Source organism: Pollicipes pollicipes, unplaced genomic scaffold (assembly GCF_011947565.3).
Source record: "Pollicipes pollicipes isolate AB1234 unplaced genomic scaffold, Ppol_2.1 Scaffold_6686;HRSCAF=7923_pilon_pilon_pilon, whole genome shotgun sequence".
Lineage (NCBI taxonomy): Eukaryota > Metazoa > Arthropoda > Thecostraca > Pollicipedomorpha > Pollicipedidae > Pollicipes > Pollicipes pollicipes.
In genome coordinates, this window is record NW_023596921.1 from 2,569,831 (window position 1) to 2,581,892 (window position 12,062).

At 49.0% G+C, this 12,062-nt stretch overlaps 1 protein-coding gene across 1 annotated transcript; it reads left to right on the forward strand.

The window, feature by feature from the left end:
- Nucleotides 1-259: 259 nt before the first annotated feature.
- LOC119107297 (NEDD8-conjugating enzyme Ubc12-like) lies at nt 260-8,859 on the forward strand. Its single transcript, XM_037230722.1, is given in 6 exon segments — nt 260-455; nt 4,791-4,885; nt 5,462-5,551; nt 7,897-7,926; nt 7,928-8,014; nt 8,668-8,859. Coding segments are annotated over 6 exon segments (597 nt in total). The 5' UTR covers nt 260-352.
- Nucleotides 8,860-12,062: the final 3,203 nt, after the last annotated feature.

The following is a 12,062-nucleotide window of genomic DNA, read 5'->3' on the forward strand; positions in this document are numbered from 1 at the left end:
GAGCAACGGAAAATTAATGATAAAAATATTAAAGCAGTAGTTTAAGTCTATAAACGACCCATTGAGAACGCGAAAATGCCCCAGCAGCCGATTGAGCTTGAGGACTCAGCTGATCGTGCAAAAATCACAGCACACCTGTTTCTTTATGGAAGGCTTGATGCATTGCTCGAAGCACAGCCCCATTTATGCAGTGCGTTTTGTAAAGCGTGGTTTCGTGGAGGGGTTGAGGACGGTGGAGCTGGAAAGGGAGGTGGGGGGTAACGGCCCGAGCTGGCAAACATCCTTAAAATTAAAGCCGAGCTTTTCGTTCCTTGGTGTTATTGCAAGCTGCCTTTATAATTCGGCTATCAACATGATTAAGTTGTTTTCTCTAAAGCAACAGAAGAGAGACGAAACAGGACAGTCCCCCTCAAGCTCGAAAAGGCTGTCGGCTGCTCAGCTCAGAGTAACAAAAGGTTGGCATCGTGATGTGCACATCTCGCTGTGTGAGACATTTCTGTTTTCATTTGAGATCCTGTATTGTGGTTGAAGGTTTCCCCATAATAATTGATACATAAAGGACTTGGGCTAGGCCCAGTGTGTGGGTGGATGGGTCAGGGTGGCTTGTGGCAGTTTTGCAGTTAATGAGCTGTCATTCTGCTTTCTTGTGATAATGTATGAAACCAGGATACTGAGTCTGGAAACCTTTCAGCTATTGATCATTTTGCAAATGTTGGTAGATTTGGATGAGATCTTGGGGCAGAGGTGGGGCACAACTTCCAAGCTGAGACAGCTTTGCAGAAGTGGTGTAATTGAATATTAAAAGTATTGTGAGGAGCTACATGAGATTAAAGTTTGTGGGACTATAAAATGACCAAATCTGGTGATTGATTATGTTTTCAGGCAAGTAATGTCATAAACTCCACAAATAAGCCAGCTCAATTGTGTTTTGGCAGGATTCTGTCTGTCCCAAACATTTTGATTGCATATTTGCCATAATTTTTTATCCTTATCATTGACCCACTTTTGGATGTTCATTGCTACTTAGGGTGAAACAATGCAAGTAGAAAATCAAAAGACAGTAACTGATCTTCATTTGCAATTTGCATGACCCATTGTGCATGACTAAGCCATGACAAGATCTCAGATTGTAATTGAACAACCCTAAATAGGTTTCAGTAATTTTTCCCTGAGACTTTTGCTGTTCAATATCATAGTAAAGACCATGAAATTAGCATGAAGTTAACATTTTTTAAATATTTATGCATTAAGTAATTTCATAACAACTGTTATGATATGATTTTTTTACCTAACTGTTAACTACCTTTCACCTTTGTGATCAGAAAATAAATAATTTATGCTTACATTATTTAGCATTATAAATGTGACACTATCTGGATGCCTACATTCAGGTGAAATGCCCTGAAAGCCATGAGCTAATGAGAATGCAAGGATCTGCTCATATTACATTTCTATGCATTATATCATGCTATGGGCCTTGTTATAAACCATGGCAGAGATGTTAACATCATGCATTGGGCAACCTAGAATGTGCTCCAAGTAGGGCGGGAATAATTTTTGCCATGGGCTGCTTTGCCTTTCAACTTATCATCAGGTAAATTTCATTCTCACTTTATGTTGGCATTGCTGTTTGTTGAAAATAGTTGTATTTTTTGTTTGAATTTGGCCAGACCTTTCTATTGCAACAGAGTGCACAGCTAGCTGTACTTGTTTAGTGTGCTTTGTGCCTGCACTTCAAGGTCATCCCCTCCATAAAAAGAAACACATGACAATGATTTTGACACAAACTCACAAGATGCAATGCCATTGTATTGAGCATGTGTCTGGATTCTAAGGATAGCTCCAGGATCCCATAGGACTCTATATTCATGGGATCTTTTGATTAGACCCTGAGATCTTTTCTAGGCTGCAGGCACATTTATGCAACTGTACCCTCTGTAGGTATACAGATGATGCATATATGCATGGTGGTGTACATCTTGTGGCTGGCAAGTGTGAGCAATGTGTACTGCAATATTTAGCTTGTATGAACTCAAGGTAGGCCTCCAAAGCAATGATATTACAGCTCCTCTTAAACTTAAGGACATGTGAGTGTGGGTCTGTCTCTGCTCAGTATTATGTAGCCATCAAAATTGTCAGCTGTATTTGGGTATGTCTTACAAAAACTGAACACTCATGTCTGTATATTTTTTTGAAAATGTGCTTATGTTTATCAGCATGCAACCTGGAAATTTGGCATTATAACCCCTGGTCAAAGTCTACATGCTTGATGAAAAAAAGTTTCATCATTCTGGAAGAGATGTAGTCATCTTCCCATGATTCAGCCAGTCAATTTGTGACAGGTTGACCAATTGTCCTCACTACAAACAGATCTGTGCCCATTGTTGCATCCATCCCATCCATCCAGTGTATTTTGATATGTCAACCACATTAATCCAACCCATAAAGTTGAATGTTACCAGTGGATTGCACTTAACGTGGGTGCTTGTGTTCATTGCAAGTGCTACATTTATTTCACAAAAGCACATGGTTGTTCCATTCATCCATGCTGACCACCAAAAGGCATAGAATTTCATGTCCTGAGGATAATTTTAGCTTAGCTGATGATGGACCAAGTAAAGAACAAGCATGAGTGTATGTGCCATGTGATGCTATGACATGCCATGGGCAGGCCTGACAATGAAACTATATTTGGCTTCAGCTTTGCAGGGCTGCATTTTTCCTTTAATGACTCGAGGTTTGGCTTTGACTATGAGGTGTCTTGTTGGCCTCAGCTTTGCCCCATTTGTAAATGGCTGGCTTAAGTTTCAGCTCTGACATTTTAAATGGGCTGCCTTTGGTTTAGTTTGAAAATTAAAATTAAAGGGAATACCTTACCTTTGGGGCACTTTCAAACATGCACTCTAGAGAAACTGCAGGACCAGGGGTCTTCATGTTTCTTTGGGAGGGGGATGGCCCCTTAAATGTTGGTCTGGGCCCCCCAATGTTGGGCTGGGCCCCCACCAGGGGCCCACACTGTTGGCCAGGGCCCCAGAAATATTGGGCTGGGCCTCTGCATATATCCTGGTCCCAATCATAATTCACTGAAATTTGAGTGAGACAAAATCATTTGCTCAAAATTTGGTAAAATGGACATGCATTTAGAATCTAAGGACATACTTGAACATGTTCCTAAAAGATTGAAAAACTTACACACTGAACTATTTGGCTCAAAATGGTATTGTGCTCCGCTAGCAAAGTGAGGCGCATATGACACCTCAGACAATTGTGAATGAATGCGAAATTCAATTGTGGCTTTACAGTCAGTGTCCTGCTGTGCAGGTCGCTGGTCGAGCCATGGATGCCCCACAGTCACAGTGCAAGTGACAAAAAACAACAACACAGTTTTTTGGTGTGCCGCTGGGGGCAGATCCAGAATTGCGTGCACATTGCCAGGTAGTTTGCTTTACTCCTACCTGAAGCCTGCTCTTATTGTTAACATTTGTTTGATTATAAACATATTCAACAGCGAGCTAGTCTATTGCCTTTCACATATATCTTCTCAATGGTCATGGATCTTACTGTAGGTATCGTGAACTTCAAGTATGTCATAGTATGAGTAAGGACTGTGAGTATGCCTACCAGGACACGCGATCTGGGAACGCTCGGCCTCATTTGAAGACGGAGACTGCATTACGCAGGGCAGACGTGTTCGATGCGACAGCCGTTTCAGGATAGCACTTTGTGTTCGCTGTTTGGTTGTATTTGTGACCTCGTGCACGATACGAGAGCGCAGTATCCAAGTGCGCTTTCAAGCATCCTTGTGCAAGCATCGTTTATTCCAACATCGTGTTTTGTAACGCACTCATCGTACTAGGATATCAGTGTAAACAAGTGTCACTCCCACTGATAGCGAATGAACCGGAGCCGGATAAACGCCGCATGAAGCTGGCCCATTTGTGTCTTTTAGCCGTATTAAACATGTCATTCTGATGGGAGAAGTGTGTGTTAGCCTACGTGAGAGTAAGGCTCCGGAAGACATTGGGTCCAATTTCTCTGGTACCTTTCAAGGACCGAAAAACAGCTTGCCAGCATGCAAGCGAGCAGCATGAGAAATTTGACCGCAACACATCTGCCCCGCCCACAACACATCTGCCCCGTCGTCCGAGGCGATCCGTCGTCCTGACCATAAGACAATGGTTAGCTAGCTCGCTATTTTGTGGGACCGCACGAAAACTTGAACGCTTCTTGAACACCGCAGGTGGACAAAAAGTCTTCAGTCTTTGGCCAGCCAAGAGGGCTTAACGCTGAGAGGATTTGGTCCTGGCGTCGCAGCCATTCGCGACGACATGGGCGAAAATTAGTGCCTTCTTTCACCTGCCTAGGTATGACCTAGCCGCACATGACACTGCCAGAGTAAAGTTGATGGCAAAATATCAACCGCAGTCAGGAGCCCCACAGATCTGCTGGCAAGCGCGTGATGAAGATGGTAAAGTTAGGGAATAATGCAATACGCGCAACGTTGGAAATGTGGTGACTCAAAAGACAGTTATATCCAGAGTTCATCAAGAAGGACTAAGATCCAAAAAGTATGTTTGTGGCTTCGTTTTCGGTTGGTCGACATTGAACAAGCTCTGCGTGTTCGGAATGTCTTCAGATGCACATTAATGCGTTAACACACATTGACGCGGCCGCCATTATTCTGCCGACCGCATCCTGGCGGGCCGGTGCTCGGTTCTGCGGCACCAGCCACGTGGTCCGGGTGCGCGGGTTGCCGAAATGTTCGCTCGACGGGATGGCCTGTGTTTCAGATATCAATGAGCTAAACCTTCCGAAGACGTGCCAGACGGAGTTTCCTGACCCCGACGACCTGCTCAACTTCAAGCTGATCATATGCCCTGACGAGGTGAGCTGGCTGGCCGTCCCGGCGGGCAGCTTGTTCGCGCCGGGTCGGCTAGTAGTCGGCTTGTGCTGTCCGCGATTGGTGCGCCTGCCGCGCTGGGTTTTCTTCTCACTGGCGGCGCTGTCATCGTGATATTGTTCAAGCAACAGATGCCTGCTTTGACTTGCCTCGTTGCTCGGCGGAACCCTAGGCCGGTGATTTCTCATCTGATTCGAAGCTTGTGCATTTCGTTACTGATGACCCTTGCTGGGCTGGATTGCCTGCTTGACAAACATCAAAGAATGTGGCAGCGTGACGCTGACGACCATTGCGGTTGTTTTATGGTAGTGTCGGGTATGCTGAGCTGGCGTTTTGCCCAGCTATGGTTTTATGGTAGTGTTGGGTATGCTGAGCTGGCGTTTTGCCCAGCTATGGTTTTATGGTAGTGTTGGGTATGATGTGCTGCTGAGCTAGCGTTTTGCCCAGCTATGGTTTTATGGCAGTGTTGGGTATGATGTGCTGCTGAGCTGGCGTTCTGCCCAGCTATGGTTTCGCTTCACTTGGCGCCGCCGATCACCTTTGCTATTCGTCTATTTCCAGGGCTATTATAGGGGAGGCCGCTTCGTGTTCAGCTTCAAGGTGGGCCCCAGCTACCCCCACGAGCCTCCGAAAGTGAAATGTGATACAATGGTAAGCAGTATCTTAAATGAGTTATACCAATTATGATATGTCTAAGTCACCTTGCTGCATACAACAGCATTTTCATTGTGTCCCTGTTAAATGCACCATGCGTACACATGCATGTCTTGATCCAGCCGATGCCTCTGCCTCTCGCGCTGCTGACATATCCCCAGTCCGATTTAGATGGCGTCACAGTTCCTCTTGGTCGCCACGCTGTTGTGTCGTGTACCATGACCACTGGGTCAGTTGGCCTCTTCTGGCAGCGCGCTGGCGCTCCAGCCTGCGCTTCACAGCCACGCTCTGCCGATCCGCCGCCGAGCGCAATGTCTTGGCAGCGATGGCACCGTCCGGCCTCATGCTGACACGGCCTAGCGCATTGTTTATTGGAACGGTTGGTGCATCCACGTATAACGATGCCGGCTTAAATGCGTGGCGCATTTAGCGGTGTATGACCGATATATCGTATTGTTGCGTCCATGCTTTTCGGTTGCCATTAATGTACCAATCGTGATGGCATGGATGACATGAGAAGGCATCGTGGGGCATGGATGTGAGATAGAATGAGAGCAAATGGTGAAAGTGTAGGATAGAATTAACTCCGGCCGGAAACTCGAACATTAAAACGCTGCACGTTAAACATGAACCAACGCCTTAATGCCTAGGACATCACACATCAATGCAGTGATGAACGCGGGCACAATATTAGCAGCGAGATAGTTGACGTGTAAATGGACAGTCGGAGGGTAACAGCAATGTATCTAGACCAGTCAGCATACAAATCACACTCAGTGGAATGTCCCGGGCGCCGCTGTTCACAGGCAGAGCGGAGAGGTGATGTCGCGAAAATGAGACACCCAGGATGGTTCGGACATCGCTGCATCGAGAGGATGCTTTCGAAAGCAACATTGCAGTGCTATTTTGTACTTCAAGTGATAGGTACCTTGAATTTCTCGTGCGCGTGGAAACAGGACACTGCGACGGCATTATGCACCCTTCCGGGGCTAATCCGAGGGAGAGACATTCCCGTCGGGCATACATGTAGGTTCCTGTAGGAGGAAGGGGGGGGGGGCGAAAATCGTCAGAACGTCGGGAATATTTCGTGCCTCAGACAAAGGAGTTGGTTATTTTAGGAAGGCCAACGTCCCATATGGCGAAGAGTGCGAAGGGCATTGACCAAAACCGGGTCCAGATCTAGACGACCCATCGGCGCCGCTACGCAAGGCGGACAACTTCTGCCGGGGAAGAGAGCGGACCACCCCACTGGAAACAGTGTGGGCTGGCGTATGAAGACAGTCACTCTGATGTGCACAAGCCACGGACTCGCCGGCCGAGGAGCGTTTCTAAATATTTCTGTCAGATGCCGGCACCAGACAGCAGAAAATGAAGACGTGAGGACTGCATAATGTAGCCGAAAGCAGCGACTATAACACATTAGTATGTTAAAGCTGTCTGGGCCATAAGTGTGCCAGTTATCATTCGGAGAACGCCCAAGCCGGAGGATATCCTACCACCTTCATCGAACCAACCAGGAACATAAGTCGCTGTGGTGTATTGCCTAATCCGACTAAGCTAGAGTAATGAACAGGAGACAGGCGTGTAACCCTGTTCGATTCGATGAAAATCTTTTAGTTAGACAAAAAGAAAAATTGTGCGTGCGTGCGTGTGTGTTTCGCAACGCGTGATGATGATATCAAGAACCATTGATCGCCGCCAAAGCATCGGTCGTCGGCAAAAATTCCGGATCTGCCCTGACTCACAACCGACCGTTTGTTAAGCAATGCGACTTATCAATAAGCGCGCGGATTTGGGCATCAGTGGACCTCAACCTGTTGGATGTCATGAAATGTTGGCTTTCCAACGTATCGATGAAGCCTAGTCTTCGGTAGTCAAAGGCATATGGCTTCATTAATCACTTGTTCGTGTAATCCATATGATAGCAAAAGGACAACACCCACATCCCGCGATCCACGCTGCACGAGTCTTACTGGCGTTGTGGTCCACAAGATGATGTGATTTTGTTTGTGCTGCACCAAAGATGAGCTGAGACGCAGCAAATATGAAGCTTGACGTGTGGAATGATGTGATCGCGACCACGGGGTGTCAACAGGCTCGCATATGTGTGGAAACAAATTACAGAAATACAAAGTCTGAGCGTCAAGTACATGCGGTGAATAACATAATCAAGTGTGAATGGGGCGCCACGCCCATTTTTTTTTTAATCGCCGACTTGAATGTAATGTACCAAATTTGTTGCATCTATAACGCCGTCGTTGGTAAGACACCTACTCCACTGACCAATCATACGGACGCCACTGGCCAATCATACGGACTCCGCTGACCAATCTTTGATGCAGGTTTACCATCCTAACATTGACCTGGAGGGCAAACGTCTGCCTCAACATTCTGCGAGAGGACTGGAAGCCGGTGCTCACCGTGAACTCCATAGTGTACGGACTACAGTACCTGTTTCTGGTACGTCAGGGCGAGTTATGCATGATCGTGTTTTCTGCCTCAGGAACACTGGGCACTGAACTCAGTAACACTCGTGCAACACTAGCATGTGCTTTGTCGTTCCGTGACGGGTCGGTTGAAGAAGGCGCTATGGCAGTGAGGTAGTTTTCGTTGTTGGTGAAAGTGCTTCGTCAGGCCTCTGTAACGTGCGATGCTGTCTCACATTGCTGTCTTGACTGGCTGCGCACATATCCAGCTTTGCTTTTGCTGTTTTTATTTTGTTTGCCTCTACGATTTAAGCACATTGAAGTGTCAAATGACAGAGTGTTTCCAATTAATGTTTTCTCATGGTGCTACCAATCACACCAGGGACGTAGCGTTGGCCACAATGCAAATGTGAGTTATAATTTATGGGTCTCTGGTGCGACTTCCAACAAACGGCTCGTACCTTGCAAGCCAGCTCGACTGTGTGCGTCTTTATGGCACGGAAACATGGTGGCATTACTCCAGCCTGAGGCAGTGACGTATTGTGGTGAACTTGTGGCGAGGCCATTTGTTGTTCCATGTGAGCGAGCTTAGCTGTGTTCGTGCCTCCATTATGGACCCGGACGGGTTACCTCCGCGCCCGGTAAGCGAAGCCTATTGACTAAGCCCACTCTTTCAATCCACCTCAGGAGCCAAACCCAGAGGACCCTCTTAACAAAGAGGCAGCCGAGGTACTGCAACACAACCGGCGGCAGTTTGAGCAGAACGTCAACAAGTCATTACGCGGCGGCTACGTCGGCACGGTGTACTTCGAAACGCTGCGCCAAATAGACCGCCGGTGGCGCCGCCGCTCAGCGGCCGCACGTGATACAGACTGCTGACGCGCCACTGGCAGCGCGCGCGCGCGTGTCTGGGACGCATGGACGCCCAGTGGCCAGTGCTGTTTGTGACCCGGCCGGGCGGTAGTGTCGGGGCAGGCCGACCCGGCCGGGCGGAGCCGTGGGCCGCGCCAGTGCAGTGTCGCGGCGCGGCCCACGGGACTGGCGCACGCGCTAGGGGCGTGGCGTCCACGTCCAAATCTAGGATGAATCTACTTTCGTAATGGAGTGTCACGTCGTTCTGCCTGATTTCGCGCTTTCGATGCGATTTTACAAAGGCTTTCTGCTTCCTCATGATTTGGTGTCGAGGGGGCCGCCTAGCCTCGTGGACGTTATTAACGTTATGACACCCTTTCCTGACTTCTGGGCAATGGGTAAATTGATGAGTTAAGAGCAATGTAATATACAGATGATGGATACGTATCGCTTCTGTATCTGCATGCAGAAGATTCCACCTCTGGTTGAAATGGCAAACTAGTTGGTTTAGGCCAAGCCTTTCCGCCCTCCCTTGGAATGTTCCAAGCGTACAATCCACATCTGGCGTCTCATAATACACCACGGTCGGTATTTGGCTGCCGCTGAGCTGCTCAAGTTGGTGTGGGCGGCATATGCGGTCCGGGGCTGAACTGCTTACCGAGTAGAAACGATGTGATACTGCTGAAACGTCACCCATTAGGGCACGACGTATTGCCTTTTAATTGATAAGCTTCGAACCCTGTGTCGTTTTCAGCTGGTCCCGGCTAGGGTGTGCGTCAGTGAAGAAACCAGTCCGCTAGCGCAACAAGTGGCCTAGCTGAAATCAAACTTGTCGAACATCTGAAATGTGCTCGGACTTCAACCCGGGTCCGGACCTGGCTGTGACACTCCGGCCAACACGAATGAATGAGCAGAAGTCAGCTCAAAGGAAACCTACTTGGTGGCAGAAATTCAGTGCGATTGGTTTCGATGTAAAAAGACGAATGGCATTAGAGAAATTCTGACGGTACGAATTTTGTTATTCGGATGAAATATGCCCGAAAAATAGACAAACTTGGCTCACCAAGTCCTGTGATCTTATCCTTCTCACGCAGAACAATGCTCTGATGCCCACAAAAACAGTCGTTTACAAATCCAACAAATCATGATCTGTGCTAATTCAGCACTTTACTCGGGCCGAAACTTGACGGGTTTAATCACTGCCGAGAACTAGATCAGAGTGGTCCTTGGGGTGCTGCTATGAACCCCATATGCCCATAACCGTGGGTAAAAAAACCCTCGGAATTACAGCCAGTGGAATGTGCGGGGCGCCCGAGGAAGCTCCCGCATATATGGGTCTCGCATGAGTGCAGTGAGGCGGTCAAGCTCGTAGACTCGACCATCGCTCACTGTGCTTGCATGCGGGCGCGGGCTTGCCCACGTTTTCTCCAGGAGACGATGTCATCGCATGAGCCCACTAGGGTGCACGAAACGCACAGCAGACAGCAGCAGCTGCCAATACACTTCGCAAGCACACTGTCTGCTGAGCTGCCCTTGCAGCGAAGACAGGAACGGACTGCCAACAAAACGCTGGCGCCTAACAATGAGCAAACCACCACCGTTGCCAGCGTCACCGCCGTCTGGACAACCGCCTTCTGGGCATGCATCTTAAATCACGGCTAAGTGTTACAAAGCTACACAGCAATGCTCGCAATCGATCTCTGCAATCAAGCAATGCAAATGCAATGCCAACTACCAGCTATGCTTTGGCAATGACCTCTGGGCCCACTGGGTAAACAAAGAAATACGCCAGCTATGATTCTACGCAAGTTGCTGAAGTACATTTGCGAGGAATGATATACCCGTAGGCAAGAGTTTCGTTGGCCTCGTTCCCCGCAGGGCGGTCAGGAGAAAGAAGAGATGATGCATTGACGTCTCAGCCACATGCCCTCGTCGCCACGTGCCTTCACGCCACCCCTTACTCGTCTCGACAAAAGCATGTAGCCGAAATGTCGACACATCATACATCATATTTCTCCTGGTTATTTTACGAGGAAAAGGAAGTGCTCCCCTTCTTACTGCTAGTTCTCCCTTATTTAGAAACATTTTATTTCGATTGAAACCTAGTCTGCCAATCACAAATCAGAATACCGGCGGCCACAGATATGGTGTCCTTTGGAGCGCCCGGCATTGTCCTGTTCTGTTCCCCAGTGCGACTGTTGCTTGCAGAGCCCGGGACAGGGCATTGAGTCCAAGAATTACAGCTGGCACACCTTGTAGCACGACTTGTATTGATCCCAGATATCTACATGTCGGGGAATGCCAACACGGACAAGTGCAATTTTTAATGCCGCTATCGCACGAAGAACATCCAACATAAAACGCGTGGTCACTGCAGTGTAACATAAATAGCATCATGCATAACAAACGTGACTGATGAGCATCGGTAATCGCGGGAGATTGTTTCAACGTCCACACTGGGACAACACGAACGAACGGGTGACGACACTCAACTTCGTTGCGGCCAGCCTTGTGGTAGTGGGCGCGTCCCCAGTATACAGCGACCATTCCCACGGAAATGGGAAGTCCCCAAAACGAACACTTGTTTTACTTCCGGGACATTTGCTTCAAAATCGGTGGTTCTTGGGACCGGCCTCCCGGCACCCACCATACTACGCCCAATGTTCCCAGACTCCGGATGATAATGAAGAACAAAAACAAAACTGCCAAATTCGCCCAGCCACGCTAACGGAACATTGCACCGCAGGTCTAGTCGAAATCCACCGCCGGCCAATTTAAGTCGTGCCCAGTCAAACCAGCCGTGCCACGCGCGCTGCGTCCCCTGACCCCCGCGTGTCAACTCGCCATCACGGACGTGCGACGCCACCGTGGACAGCGTCCTGACCGCCACAGCTGGAAGGAGTGAAGGACCGGCCGAGCCTCGTGCTGCCCGCGCCGCACGCCCACTCACACACGCAAACACAGAGCAGTGGCCGTGTGCGGCGAGTCCGGCTCTGTCCCACCACATATCACATGGGTTTGTGTCCGCTGACGGCTGGCGGGCGTGCCGCCTTACAGCTCGTCGTGCTCCTCCTTGTCGGAGGCGGCGGCGGCGGCGTCGTCGTCAGCCGCCACCTCCTCGGCCTCCTCCGCCGGGGCCGCCACCGGCTCCTCCTCCGGCTGCGGTCAAACGGCACGGCGTTAGGACACGGCTGCGGCCGAGCCGGCACCACCCGCCAGCGGGCACGGTA